This window comes from Hemitrygon akajei, chromosome 3, assembly GCF_048418815.1.
Source record: "Hemitrygon akajei chromosome 3, sHemAka1.3, whole genome shotgun sequence".
NCBI classification, from domain to species: domain Eukaryota; kingdom Metazoa; phylum Chordata; class Chondrichthyes; order Myliobatiformes; family Dasyatidae; genus Hemitrygon; species Hemitrygon akajei.
The window spans coordinates 161,108,506-161,123,862 of record NC_133126.1 but is presented as its reverse complement, the minus strand read 5'-3'; the positions used below and the strand labels follow the sequence as shown (position 1 = coordinate 161,123,862).

The 15,357-nt window shown below is 41.6% G+C and overlaps 1 protein-coding gene across 1 annotated transcript in view; it reads left to right on the top strand.

The window, feature by feature from the left end:
• Positions 1-14,841, top strand: part of LOC140725556 (uncharacterized) — a 32,103-nt gene extending 17,262 nt beyond the window's left edge. Inside the window, exon 3 of the mRNA XM_073041170.1 lies at positions 14,702-14,841. Within this exon, the coding sequence (XP_072897271.1) occupies positions 14,702-14,779 (78 nt within the window). The 3' untranslated portion in view covers positions 14,780-14,841. The remainder of the gene's footprint in view (positions 1-14,701) is intronic.
• The last annotated feature ends 516 nt before the right edge of the window (positions 14,842-15,357 follow it).

Here is a 15,357-nt window from a genome sequence, read left to right as displayed (position 1 = left end):
ATATACTTCAGAAATACCAACTGAAAACACCTCTATACCAGAATTCTTTTCTACTTCTGTACAAACATCAAGTCCAAAGAATATAAATGCATTTTCTTCTCGAAGAGAAACATGGGCTCCCCATGAAATGGGAAACTGTATGATACTTACAATATTATCTCTAATACTTCTATTGTTCCAAATAATCTTGACAACCACGCTACTATACTACATTTGGAGACTTTACAAATCTCTTTTTTATGAAAAGAAAAAGCAGACTTTGATTAAACTAATTAAATTTTCAAGAAGATAACATTTGATAATGGAGTGAATAATGACATACTCTTTGAAATTCTATTTAATTAGTAGTAGTCTATTTTACTTGGTCCAAAACATTGCATGATATTTAGTCAAGTTGGATTTGGCCTCCTTCTTTGTAAAGAACACAATTTTACACATGACTAGACATATGCCAATATTGCAATTGTACTGCCACCCAGCCCATTAAATGTTGTGGAGCAGAGGTCTTTTTGTATTATAGTTGTCTGGTCCCAAAGTTTTGTTGAGTTTCAAAGGTACATTTAATATCAGAGAAATGCATACAATATACATCCTGAAATTCTTTTTCTTCAGAACCATCCACGAAAACAGGAGTGCCCCAAAGAATGAATGACAGTTAAATGTTAGAACTCCAAAGACACCCCAGCTTCCCTCCCATGCATAAGTAGCAGCAAAGCGACGACTCCTCTACCCCACCAGCAAAAAAAAGCAATGGTACCCCCACCGAGCACTCAAGTGTACAGCAAAGCATCAATAAAGAAACAGACTTGCAGTACCCTAAAGAACTTAGTATTCAACAACTCTCTCTCCCTAATAAAGGAAAAAGAAGTGTCCCTGTTTCACAGTGAGAGGGGAGACATAACAAACAACGTTGATTTACGATGTTAAAAGACAGTTGCGTCACTTTTTCCGAGCTCCGTGCCCAAAGAACTCGGGTCTCTGGGCACACAGCCAGCAGCCAGCTCACTGCTTAAATAGAGATGTTAAAGATAGAAATAGAGCCGTTTCCGAAGATGCAAGCAAAGGAGTCGCCGTTAGGTGCCATCGTCCTCCAAAGCTCCACCATTGAGTGTAGTTCTCTCAGCCTTAAAAGTATCATATGAATGAATGAAAGTGAAATACAGAATTAATAATTACTATAATGATGAATGTTTAACAAAATAGACAACGTCAAATCTATAAAGCCACAGGTCAGTAGTTGAGGAATTACTTGTCGGTTAACTATCTCTAGCTAAACATTAAATGCAAACAATATCATTCCAGTACTTCCTTGTAAAGAAATATTGGCTTCCAGTGCTTGTTAAAGAAAATGCAAACAATCACTTCTTTGCCTGAAACCTGAAAGTTCTTGATAAGCAAAAAAGGAGAAGTCAAGAAACGAGGAACAGTCATGCATCAGTGCTCCGTTCCCCTGGTGTAAAAATAGAGTTCAATGTGATTCCTCCTTCGTATATGCTAAAATAAAATGGACATCTGTCAGACAAAATGGTGTTAGTTTGGAGTGGGATGGTTTTGAGAAAGTGCAAGAGAACCAGTCCACGGCAATGTTTGGAGGAAGTCAAGGAAGCACAAGTCTGCAGCGATAATACTGAAAATTGGTGAAAAACTCTTTTTTCTGGGCTGAACATAATAAGAGATAAGAGGGTGCAGACTGTACCACCAAAGGATGGAAAAGTAAGGGGTTATGAAGAGTATAAAAAGGGGCACTTTCTGTGCAATTGGGGAAGTTTGGCTTGGGCTACATCATGGGCGGTGCTAGTGCAAGATAGGGAACAGTATGTTGAGTCACAGAAAGATTTAGAGAGAAAGAAAAAGAGAGAGGGGTAGGGAATGAGAGAGAAAGGGAAGAAAGAGAGAGAAAGAAAGAAAGAGAGAAAGAGAGAGAGAAAGAGAGAGAGAAAGAAAGAAAGAGAGAAAGAGAGAGAGAAGGAAAACAGGCTGCAAGAAAGATTGTTAAATCTGTGACTTTCCAACATTGCAGAGAAAGGCTTGTTTAGTGGATAAGTATTATTTTGATTTCTGTACTGCTTCTACTGTAGACATTTGTTTTTCTTTCTGTGTTGCATCTGTGCTAATTCTAATAAAATGTTATTTTGTGGTTTAACATGTGGTCTCTTCGTTGTTTGCAGCTGTATATGCAAATACTCTGAGCTGAATAAGGAAAGAACACATACCGAATTTTAAAATAATGTTCTGTTACAAGATGGGCATCATGAACAGGATTTAGTATAATGAGTGCTATGTTTTGCAAAATGCAAAAATGGGGCATACCCGAGGATGAGACTGAGATGAAGGTACTGGGATGGACGGACTACAGTTTCGTGGCAATAGCCAACATATTGTCCATGTGTTGAAAGGTACTGGTAGACCTGGGTTTGCTGGAGGAGGAGGAGGATGAGTTTGAGGAGTTTCCAGTGGAAGGCTGGACAGGTTTACAGGAGGATAAGGAGATACTAAATTAGGGGTATAGAAACAGGATTGACAATGCAAAGGCAAGATTGAGAATTTTGAAGGCAAATGATGGGACAGGCAGCATTAAAATTTACAATCTCTCTGCTGCCATCTGGGAGAAGGTACAGGAGCCTCAGAGCTCACACCACCAGGTTCAGGGACAGTTATTCCTCCTCAAACATCAGACTCCTGAAACACAGGGCATCACTTCACTCAATCTTACTTGCCCTCTCACTGAACTGTCACTGCAACCTATGGACTCACCTTCAAGGACTCATAGAGTCTTAGAGAAGTGCAGCTCAGAAACAGTCCCATCAGCCCATCTAGTCTGTGCCAAACCATTTAAACTGCCCGCTCCTATCGACCTGCACCTCTATAGCACTACTATCCATGAACCTATCCAAACTTCCCTTAATCGTTGAAATTGAGCTTGCATGCACCACTGGGCAAGTCATTCCACTCTCTCATGAAGAAGTGAAGAAGTTTCCCCTCATGTTCCCCTTAAACTTTTCATCTTTCACACTTTAACCCATGACCTCTGGTTGTTGTTCCACCCACTCTCAGTGGGAAAAGCCTGCTTGCATTTACCCTATCTATACCCCTCATAATTTTGTACACCTCTATCCAATCTCTTCTCAATCTTCTGCTTTCCAAGGAATAAAGTTTTAACCTATTCAATTTTCCCTTATAACTCAGGTCTTCCAGACCAAGCAACATCTTTGTAAATTTTCTGTGTACTCTTTCAACCTTATTTACATCTTTTCTATAGGTAAGTGATAAAAACTGCACACAGTACTCCAAATTAGGCCTCACCATTGACTTATACAACTTCAATGTAACATTTCATCTCCTGTACTCAATACTTGGATTTATGAAAGCCAATGTGACAAAGCTTTCTTTACGGCCCTGTCCACCTGTGAGGCCACTTTCAATAAATTATGGATCTGTAATCCCAAATCCATTTGTTCTGCTACACTTCTCAATCTCTGACCATTCACTATGTAAGACCTACCCTAGCTAGTTCTCCCAAAGTGCAATACCTCGCACTTGTCTGAATTAGATTCCATCTGGCATTTTTCAGCCCATTTTTTTCATCCGGTTCAGATCCTTCTGAAAGCTATGATAGCCTTCCTTGCTGTCCACTACCCCTAAATCTTGGTGTCACCTGCATATTTGCTAACTCAGTTAACCGTGTTATCATCCAGATCGTCGATATAGTTGGAAACAACAACAGACCCAGCTCTTCTGAAGCACTCCACTAGTCACAGGGCTCCAGTTAGAGAGGCAACCATATGCTACCACTCTCTGGCTTCTCCCACAAAGCCAATATCTAATCCAATTTACTACCTCCTCTTGTGAACCTTCTTGACCAACCTCCAATGTGGAACCTTGTCAAATGCCTTACCTAAAGTCATCGACTTCCCTGGTATTTTCCTTGTAAAACTCAATAAGATTGGTTAGACATGACCTATCATTCACAAAGCCATGCTGATTATTCTTAATCAGTCCATGTCTACCCAAATGCATGAGTATCCAGTCCCTCCGAAAACCTTCCAATAACTTTCCCACTACTAATGCCAGGCTCATCGGCCTATAATTTCCTGGTTTATTTTTAGATCCTCTCTTGGTTTACTATAAACCGTCAGGTTAGATCTATAGAGTCTCTCAAAAGCAGTGGTAGAGGAGTATGCCTCATGATCAACTCCTCTTGGTATACAAATCCCAGTTCTGCTCGCCAGACCTGTAATACCTCGCAATTAAGTGCCATCCATTTTCACTGACAATCAACACTGGCGCACCTCAGGGGTGTGAGCTTAGCCCACTGCTCTACTCTCTGTATACACACGACTGTGTGGCTAGGCATAGCTCAAATGCCATCTATAAATTTGCTGATGATACAACCATTGTTGGTAGAACCTCAGATGGAGATGAGGGGGTGTACAGGAGCAAGATATACCAACTAGTGGAGTGGTGTTGCAGCAACAACCTTGCAATCAACATCAGTAGGACCGAAGAGCTGATTTTGGACTTCAGAGTAAGATGAAGCAACACATGCAAATCCTCATAGAGGGATCAGAAGTAGACAGAGTGAGCAGCTTCAATTTTCTGGGAGTCAAGATCTCTGACGACATAAACTGATCTCACTCTATCAATACAGTAATAAAGAGGGCAAGACAGTAACTATACTTCATTAAGAGTTTGAAGAGATTTGGTATGTTAACGAAAGCACTCAAAAACATTTATAGATGTACCGTGGAGAGCATTCTGACAGGATGTATCACTGTCTGATATAGGGCGGGAGTGCTAAGCACAGGACTGAAAGAGGCTGCAGAGTGCTATAAATTTAGTTGGGTCCATCTTGAGTACTAGCCTACAAAGTACCCAGGACCTCTCCAAGGAGCAGTGTCTCAGAAAGGCAGCATCCATTATTAAGGAACTCCAGCACCCAGGGCATGCCCTTTTCTCACTGTTACCATCAGTTAGGAGATACAGAAGCCTGAAGGCACACTTTCAGTGATTCAGGAACAGCTTCTTCCCCTCTGCCATCCGATTCCTAAATGGGCATTGAACCATTGAATATTACCTCACTTTTTAAATATATATTATGTCTGTTTTTGCATGATTTTTATCTACACAACTCTCTGAACTGTACTTTGATCTTGTACAATAGCTGCTCCCATACCAGATGTTGATGCAGCCTGTAAGAATGCTCTCCAGACTACATCTGTAGAAATTTACAAGTGTTTTTTGTGACATACCAAATCTCTCAAACTCTGAATGAAATCTAGCTGCTGTCTTGCCTTCATTATAGCTGCATCGAAATGTTGGGTCCAGGTTATGTCCTTCAAGACATTAACACCCAGGAGCTTGAAATTGTTCTCTCTCCACTTCTGATTCTTCATAGAAGAATATAGAAATCTACAGCACATTACAGGCCCTTCACCCCACAATGTTGTGCTGACCATGTAACCTACTCTAGAAACTGTCTAGAATTTCTCTACCACATAGCCGTCTATTTTTCTAAGCTCCATATACCTACTGGTATCTAAGAATCTCTAAAAAGACTCTATTGTATCCACCTCTAACACTGTCGCTGGCAGTGCATTCCACACACCCACCACTCTCTGTGTGAAAAACATACCTCTGACATCCCCCTTGTACCTACTTCCAGGCACCTTAAAACTATGCCCTCTGGTGTTAGCTATTTCAGCCCTGGGAAAAGCCTCAGGCTATCCACACGATCAATGCCCCTCATCATCTTATACACCTCTATCAGGTCACCTCTCATCCTCCGTCACTCCAAGGAGAAAAGGCCAAGTTTACTCATCCTATTCTCATAAGGTACGCTCTTCAATCCAGGTAACATCCTTGTAAATATCCTCTGCACTCTCTCTATACTATCCACATCCTTCCTGTAGTGAGGTGACCAGAATTGAACAGTTCCTTCTGTGAGGAATTGAGGTGTGCTCTCTCGTCTTACCTTTTCTGAAGTCCACAATCAGTACTTTGGTCTTACTGACAATGAGTGAAAGGTTCTTGCAGAGACACCACTCAGCTCGCTAGTGTATTTCCTTCCTATATGTCCTCTCGTCAATATTTGAGATTCTGCCAACAATGGCTGTATTGTCAACAAATTTATAGATGGTAGTTAGGCTGAGCCTAGCATAGAGGGAGTAGAGCAGTGGGCTAAGCAAACATCCCTGAGGTGCACCAGTGCTGAATGTCAGTGAGGTGGAGATGTTATTTCCAATCCGCACAGATTGTGGTCTTCTGGTGAGGAATTTGAGGATCCCATTGCAGAGGCGTGTACAGAGGTTTTCGCTCAGAGTTGTTGGAATGATTGTGTTAAATGCTGTCGTCAATAACCTTGATGTAAGTATTTGTTTTGTCCAAGTGAACAAAGGCTGCGTGAAGAGCCAGAGAGTTCATGTCCACCATAGACCCATTATGGCAATAGGCATATTGCAGTGGGTCCAGGTCCTTCCTGAGAGAGGTGTTGACTCTAGCCATAACCAACCTCTCAAAGCACTCCATCACCATAGATATGAGCACTAACAGATGACAGCTCACCCTGCTCTTGGGTGCTGGTATAATTGTTGCCGTTTTGAAGAAGATGGGAACTTCTGACTGTAGCAATGAGAGATTGAAAATGTCTTTGAAAACCCCTGCCAGTTGGTTGGCTCAGGTTTCCAGAGCATTAAAAGATACTCCATCAGGGCCTGTCGCCTTGCAAGGTTTCACCCTCTTGAAAGTCAGCCTGACATTGGCCTCCGAGCCAGAAATCACAGGGTCACTGGTTGCTGCAGGGGCCTTCATAGCTGTAGTTTTATTCTCCCTTTCAAAACAAACATAAAATATGTTGAGTTCATCTGGGAGTTAAGCATCACTGCCATTCATGATGTTGGGTTTCGCTTTGGAGGAAGTAATAGTCTGTAAATCCTGTCAGAGTTGACGTGCATTCAACTTCACTTGGATTTGTTCCTGAGCTCTTTAAATAGACCTCTGCAAGTCATACCTGGTTTTCCTGAACAGATCTGGGTTGCCAGACTTGAATGCCACAGTGCTAACCCTTAGCAGACTATGTACCTCCTGGTTCATCCATGGCTTTCAATTTGGGTACGTACAGGAAGCTCTCGTAGGCACACACTCATCCACACAGTTTTAATGAAGTCAGTGACAACTGTGGCATACTCATTCAGACTGGAAGATGAATCCCTGAATACAGTCCAGTCCACCGATTCAAAGCAGTCCTGTAAGCACTCCTGCACCTCCCCCATGGTAGAAGCAGTAACCCATTCTGATCTTCCAGATGACCCATTTTGCCCCTTGCATTCCCTTTGCTCTTAACATATCTGTAGAATCCTTTAGGATTCTCCTTCTCCTTGTTTACTAGGGCAACCTCATGCCTTCCTTTAGCCCCCTGATTTCCTTCTTTCGTGTTCTCTTATATTTCTTTAATCCATAAGCACTCCATTTGTTCCTACCTGGTTATACCTGCTATACACCTCCTTTTTTCCTTAACTGGCACCCCAATATCTCTTGAAAACAAAGGTAACCTACACCTGCTATTCTCACAGACACATTCAAGTTTTGTACTCTCAAAATTTCACTTTTGAAGACCCCCCATTTACCAAGTACACTTTTGCCACACTTGCCAGATCATTTCTGATACCAACAACTTTGGCCTTTCTCCCATTTAGAATCTCAATCCATGGACCAGATCAATCTTTTTGCATATTTATTTTGAAACTAATGGCCTTGTGGTCACTGGAAGCAAATGTTCCCCTACACAACCTTCTGTCACCTGCCCTGTCTCATTCCCTAATAGCAGATCCAGTATCACACACTCTGTCATTGGGACTTCTATGTACTGATGAAGAAAACTTTCCTGAACACATTTGACGAACTCTATCCCATCTCGTCCTTTTCCAATATGGGATCCCCAGTCAATATGTGGAAAGCTGAAATCACCTGCTATAACAATCTTATGTTTCTTGTAACAGTTTGTGATCTCTCTAGAAATTTGTTGCTCTAAATACCCTGGACTGTTTAGTGGTCTGTTATATAGGCCCATTAATGTGGTCATACCTTTCTTATTTCTCTGTTCCACACTTACCACCTCACTAGACGAGTTCTCCAGTCCACCCTGACAGACCACTACGCTGACATTGTTCCTGACTAGTAACAGCACCCCTCCTCCTTTAATCTCTCTTGCTCTGCCATGAATAAAACAACTGAACCCCAGAATATTGAGCTGCCAGTCCTGCCCTTCCTTCAACCAAGTCTCACTAATGGATACAACATCATCATTTCAAGTGTTGATCCATGCCCTGAGCTTATCCGCCTTTCCTACAATACTTGTGCATTGCAATATAGGCAGCTCAGGACAATAGTCGCACCATGCTCAACCTTTTGGTTCCTGATTTTGTCTGAGGCCCTGCCAACATCTGATCCCACAGCCTCTCCACTGTATTGGCATTCTGGTTCCCATCTACCTGCAGCTCTAGTTTAAACCCCACTGTGCAGCATTAGCAAACCTTCCTGCTCGGATATTAGTTCCCTTCAGTTCAGGTGCAAACAGTCTCTTCTGTTCAGGTCCCACCTTCCTTGGAAGAGAGCTCAATGATCCAAAAATCTTACGCTCTTGCTCCTGCACCAACTCCTTAGTCAGGTGTTAAACAGTATAATCTTTCTATTTCTGGCCTCACTAGTATGTGGCACAGGTAGCAATCCTGAGACAACAACCATGAAGGACGAGTCCTTTAACTTAACACCTGACTCCCTGAACTCATTTTGCAACACCTTGCTGCTCATCCTCCCTATGTCATTGGTATTAATGTAGACCATGACCTCCTGCTGTTCACCCTCCCACTTAAAAATGCTGAGGACTCGATGCAATACATTGCTGTCCACAGAACCTCCTTTCTGTTCCCCTAACTAACAAGTCCTCTATCACTGCAGTGTGCCTCTTCTCCCCCCTTCCCTTCTGAGTCACAGAGTCAGACTTTGTGCCAGGGGTTTGATTGCTGTGACTTTCCTCTGCTAGGACAACCACCCCCAACAGCATCTAAAGTGGTATACCTGTTGTTGAGGGGGGTGGCCACAGGGGTACTCTGCAGTGGCTGTCTAACACCTTTCCCCTTCCTGAATGTCACCTAGTTTCCTTTGTCCTGCACCTTGGGTGTAATTTCCTCTCTATATGTCCTATCTATCGCCCCTTCAGTCTCCTGAATGTTTCCCACTCCAATTCCTTGTCACAGAGTGTTAGAAGCTGCAACTGGATGCACTTCCCGCAGGTGTGGTTGTCAGGGACACTGGAGATTGCCCTGCCTTCCAATATCCCACAAGAGGGGCATTCCACGTTCCTGCCTGACATCTCTACTGTTCTAACTGAGCAAATACAAAGAAGGAAGAACGATAAACTCTGTGTGTGTGTGTGTGTGTGTGTGTGTGTGTGTGTGTGTGTGTGTGTGTGTGTGTGTGTGTGTGTGTGTGTGTGTGTGGGGGGGGGGGGGGGGAGGGGCAATCTACCTACGACTTTTATGCCTTCTCTCACTGAAGCCTCTCCTCGCTGAAGCCTCGAAGAGCTAAAACATCAATATTCCCACTCCAACTCTGCCCACTCCGACATTAACTACTTGCTTGCCCCTGCCTTACTTTAATTTGTTCTTGCCATTCAATCCCGAATGCTGATTGGCTGCTGCTCAAATCTGCAAACTGCCGCAAGTCACTGCCTTTTCTATTCAGTTGGTGAAAATGAGTGAACTACGTCTTCTCAGGCTTCTGATCTTCAACTGTGTGCTGCTCAAAGCATGAGACTCTTCATCTCATGTTCTTGATATTTCTTGCTTATTTATTTATTATTATTATTTCTTTCATCTTTCTTTTGGTATTTTCAGTTTGCTGTCTTTTGCACACTGGTTGTCCAGCCTATTGCTGCAGTCTTCCCTTGGTTCTGTGAGAGTGATTGGACTTACTAAGTATGCAGAAAGAAAACAAATCTCAGCATTGTATATGGTGACATATGGATGGCATCTGTTAGTCTCTCGAGACCACGGATCTGCGCCTGGAAAGTCTTGCTTCAGTCTCTCCAGGGCGCAGGCCTGGGCAAGGTTGTATGGAAGACCGGCAGTTGCCCATGCAGCAAGTCTCCTCTCTCCACGCCACCGATGTTGTCCAAGGGAAGGGTAAGGGCTGATACAGCTTGGCACCGGTGTCGTCGCAGGCATTGCCAGAATGAGGTTGAAGGCAACGTTAGACTGCCTTTAGGGACTCCAGCTCCGGATTTGTCCTCAGGGTTTACTCCTGAAGCCTTTCCCATGAGTGGGTATAGCCACAAGGCAGCGGAGGTTGAAATCAGAGTTTTCCCTCTCTTAGATGGACTGCCTTCCCAGGCTGATGAGCTCCATCTACCCGATATATGTACTTAGACATTAAATCTACTTTGAACACCTCTTCAGAGATCTCAACGTTGCATGTGTTTACATTTTTTGTGACTGTTCAACAAAGGTCATAAATTGCACCAAAAAGCTCTGATTAAGGTTACTAGGGGTGGAAATGTGCGGTACACAAGCTTTGATGTTAATACCCATGGATAAAGGAGGAATACTACATTGTTGAATTGTGCTCAGAAATGCCTTGGCCAATTTCCTACTGGGTGAGCTTTTACCCAGAAATGATGTGAGCAGATGGAACACTTTTATTAGTTCATGAAATATTATAAAATAAAATAGATATATTAGTTCATGAAAGCAGGTCAATGGATCCAGTTTTAGACTCAACTATTTCACACTATTATCAGGAGTTACAATGGCCAGCTTCACTGGCTCTACAACATTTCCAAACCCCTATGTAGTTTCCAGTTGACAACAACTTGTTCCTTCCTTCAATGTGAAAATCTAAATACTTTGTTGTCATCTTCATAGGAACCACTTGTATTTCTGACACACACATAAAACGCCATAATATAAAGCCATTGTCTTTTCAATGGAAACACCACTTACAGATTAGCAGTCCAGCATGTGCTTTAGGGTAAACTGCCATTTTGATTCTGTGATGCAATTCAACCACTAGAGGGAGTTGATAAGCAAACAATCACAGCTTCCTTTAAAAGAACCTCATCTCTCAAAAAATTATCAACATCGCTTTCCTCTCAAACACATAGAATTCTACCTATATTAAACAGTCAAAAGATGCAAATTGCCACTTGCTTCACTGCACCCCTTTGAAGAAGTGGACACATTCCCTGTCAGTGAAGTTCTTTGCATTGGCCATCAAAAGTATCGGTAGAAGTTTCTTGCATAAAGATCCTTCTCAGCTCTGAAATGACCGTGCTGTAAAAAAAATACAATGGAGCTGCTTCTATTCATTCTGAATGGCCCTCATTAACTGTTCTGATTATTTTTGTCACAAAGACATTTGCAGAATCTTGACTATGGTTTGGATAACTACTTCATGGGTTAAGACAAGATGCTGGAAGATGCTCTTTAAGTTGCTAATATTCTTTCAGTGTCTGCCAACTGCTTATTGATTTCAGGACAGCAGATGAAACTTCTGGCAGCCTAATTGATGCAAGATACATTTGGGATCTTTCATGAGACCGTTTCAGAATAGTTGACGCTTACGGTGGAGCAACAACTCTGGATCACTTAAACAGAAATAAAAGTGCTGGAAATACTCAGCAGGTCAGGCTACATCCATGGGAAGAGAAACAGAGTCTAGGGTTCAGTTTGGAGTTCCTTCATCAGGATTGAAGAAGACAATAGAAGATTAAAGAGCTACAAAACAGATGAGGGAAGGAGGGATTGTCTCTGATAGGGTGAAACGGGGGTGACCATGAGAATAAGATATAAACTGGTTAATGAGGGAATGGGAGCAGTTAGAGAGCAAGAGCAAAGAATGCAGAAATTGTGAAATGCAGAATGGAAGGATAAGCCCAGCAGGTCAGGTTGGGCAAGTCCCTCACTCTCAGAGACAGAAAAAAAAGAACTTAAGCCAATACCACTGACAGATGAATGATACAGACTGAGAAATTGCCAGTTCAACTTACTGAATGTTACAGTTCATTATTAAGTCCATGTGCACTAACTGAAGTTGAGTTGATATTCCTCAAGCTTCCACTGGGAATCACTATGAGAGTAATTCCTCAAGCTTCCACTGAGAATCACTATGAGAGTAGAGAAGGCCACATGGCTTCCTTTTTACCATTGTTAACTAATGCTCTTGACCACATCTCATTCCTTTTATTCTCCTTTGCTCTTAGCCCCTCTCCTTTGGGACAGAGCAATAATGAGGTTGCCTAGTAATGACCTTCCACCCCACCAGCCTCCATTATGCTGGAATTGCTGGAAGAAGACTTCAAGCTACTTTTAGCCAATGCTCCTCATCTCATCTGAAACGGACAACTCTTTATTCCAAAATTACATCTTCTACTAGGAGAACGTCCTCTGACCATACAGACTCTAAATTTTCCTCACATTATTCAGTAATATCACCTCCAAGTCTTCCATCCTTCAGTGAACATTGGCTCACCCTACTCAAACTTTCATCACACATCAGCCCCTTCATCCCAGGAAAATACTTAGTGAACATCTGCTGCACTGTCTATGTTATTCTTTATTCACTACAGGATATATGTTTGCCTTGGACATCCCAGGCCCAATGTAGTGTGACTACAGAGGAGCAGATGTTGTAGGGAGAAGTGTCTATATTACTTTCATCACCTCCTGCGGACTTTGGAAGTTGTTTGAGCAGCCACAGTCACTTCTAAAGGTGCCCATTTCTTTCATTCAATTGCAAAAAATCCTCTTTAAATGATGAAAAAAACAAGGAATTGGAATAATGTACCTTTAAATATGTCTACTCGAGCATTTTCTTCCAACTCACTTGCTGATGTTGCTAGAGCCGTGGATTTTGTAGATGCTTCATTCCCTCACGGGTCCCTTGCTAATCACATCCTTGATTCTTCTTCCTACAATTCCTGGTCTTTTGGATGAAATGTTAATCTGCAGCCTTATTTACCCCCAGTAGGATGTGAGAAAACTTACAACATTATTTTGTGCCGAGCTACTAATCATCACCAAGGTTTGCACAGTGTTACTTTGCAAGTTGCCTTGATCAAATTGTTTGATGCATTTCTTACCTTACAATGAAGAACTTCATTGTCTGCAAAGAAAGATCAGAGGTTATTATGGAAGGCGTGGCACAATTTCAACTCTTCTTAATACAACAAAACCGCACTTCCTTCTGCTGAAAGTCAGTTCTGGAAATTATTGATGTTCTATAAAAAGTGGAGTGGCATCTCCAGCAACAAGATTTGCACATTAAAAGTCCAATGTCACTAGTCTCATCTTCTGCAACACCTCTGTCACAAAACATATCAGTTTTAATCCACAGATGCAATACTAATTTTGAAGATTGCTCTAAATTCAAATCATATTTTTTCAGAGAATTGAACCTCAGTGAATATTTAGATCAATCAGTGGCCAATTTATTAGGCATACCTCGTTAATGCAAATATCTAATCAGCTAATCATGAGGCAGCAACTCATTGCATGTAAACATGCAGACATGATCAACAGGTTCGGTTGTTGTTCAGACCAGACATCAGAATCGGAAAGAAATGTGATCTAAGTGATTTTGTTGATGCCAAAGTCAACTTGAATTTCTCTGAAATTGCTGATCTCCTGGGAGTTTCATGCACAGTAGTTTGCGAAAAGCAAAAAAAGACATCCAGTGGGCGGTAGCTCTGTGGACGAAAATGCCTTGTTAATGAGCGAGGTCAGAGGGGAATGGCCAGACCGGTTCAAGCCAACAGAAAGGCAACAGCAACTCAGATAACCACATGTTACAACAGTGATCAACTCTAAACATACAAAATGTCAAACCTTGAAATGGATGGATTACAGTGGCAAAGGACCACAAACATACACTCAGGATTAACCTTGCATTACACTAATGCCAGTAAATTTCATACCAGCAATAATCATCAAACAGACCCTTGTATCTTGTGATAATTTGTCGCAACACATCCCTTTATTTGTAAAATCTGTTTTTATAATACAAGTGTTCCGTTGTTATCTTTATTACACTTTATAGCTGTTTCAACAATTATCTAGTCTATGGAGGCAATGATTCAAAGATTAAATTTAATCACCAGTAATCAGCATTGGACAACATGTATTTTTATGGATTCACAATCCATCCTATGTAGCAGAAAAGGACTCGGCAGAGATGAGTATGCGACTGAGTTACTGGTTGTCCACTGGAGCCAGAAAAAAGCATCTTCCTGTCACAAACAAGAGATAATCTGCAGATGCTGGAAATCCAAACAACACGCACACAAAATGCCGAGGAACTCAGCAGGCCAGGCAGCATCTATGGAAAAGAGTACGGTCACTGTATTGGGCCAGACCTGCTGAAGGGTCTCAGCCCGAAATGTCAACTGTACTCTGTATCATAGATGCTGGCTGGCCTGCTGAGTTCCTCCAGCATTTTGTGTGTGTTAAAAACATCTCTCTGCTCTCTTTAGATTTTTGTTTCAGATTATGTTTGATGAAAAAGATTGCTTGCTGATGTTTAACTTGTGCAAAGAAAAAATGGCAGTTATGATTCACATGCTTAAGTCTGTTGAAATGATACAAACAACCCAAGACATTTTCACACTAGAGGTCAGTAAACTGAAACGTTAACTCTCTTTCTCTCTCCACAGATTTTACCAAACCAGCTGAACTTCCAGCTTTTTCTGTTTTTATATCATATTTTAATGGAGCTTTGTAATTTAGTGTAAATGGATGTAATTCAGTAACATGCTAACGTTTGTAGAAAAAAACATTGCTTCAGTGCTGTTTACCATTCCACTGAAACTCTGTCCAGGAATAAAGTCTTTTCACTAAGTTTAATGCTGGCTGCTGTTGGCCACTGGATGGTGCTCTGGTTTAATGGAAGATCAGAGAACTGACACCTACAAAGGACTTTGGAATTGACGTGGTATTAATTTTTGAATTGAATCCACTTCATTTTACCCTATTTTGTTTATCTATACCTTACCTTTTTATTAGCATTTTATTCCCTTGAAATGTTTCAACTCTTCAGTTTTTTTTTGTAAAATGCAAGCAATAAATTGAAGTTAAAACTTCTCAGACTAAGATGTGGTTTGCAAAATGTTGGCCATAATACATTTGCATATGCATAAGCCAAACTTTAAGGCAATGGAGTTGTGTTTATTGGCTGCATCAAATCAAGGCAACATGGGCTAAGTTATTTGAACCATCGTGTGGCCAGTGACTCGTACAGTCTAAGGTGGTGAGTATTTTTAAGAGTAGCACCCATGCTTAGATATATTCAAGTCAAAGACCATAAGATCAC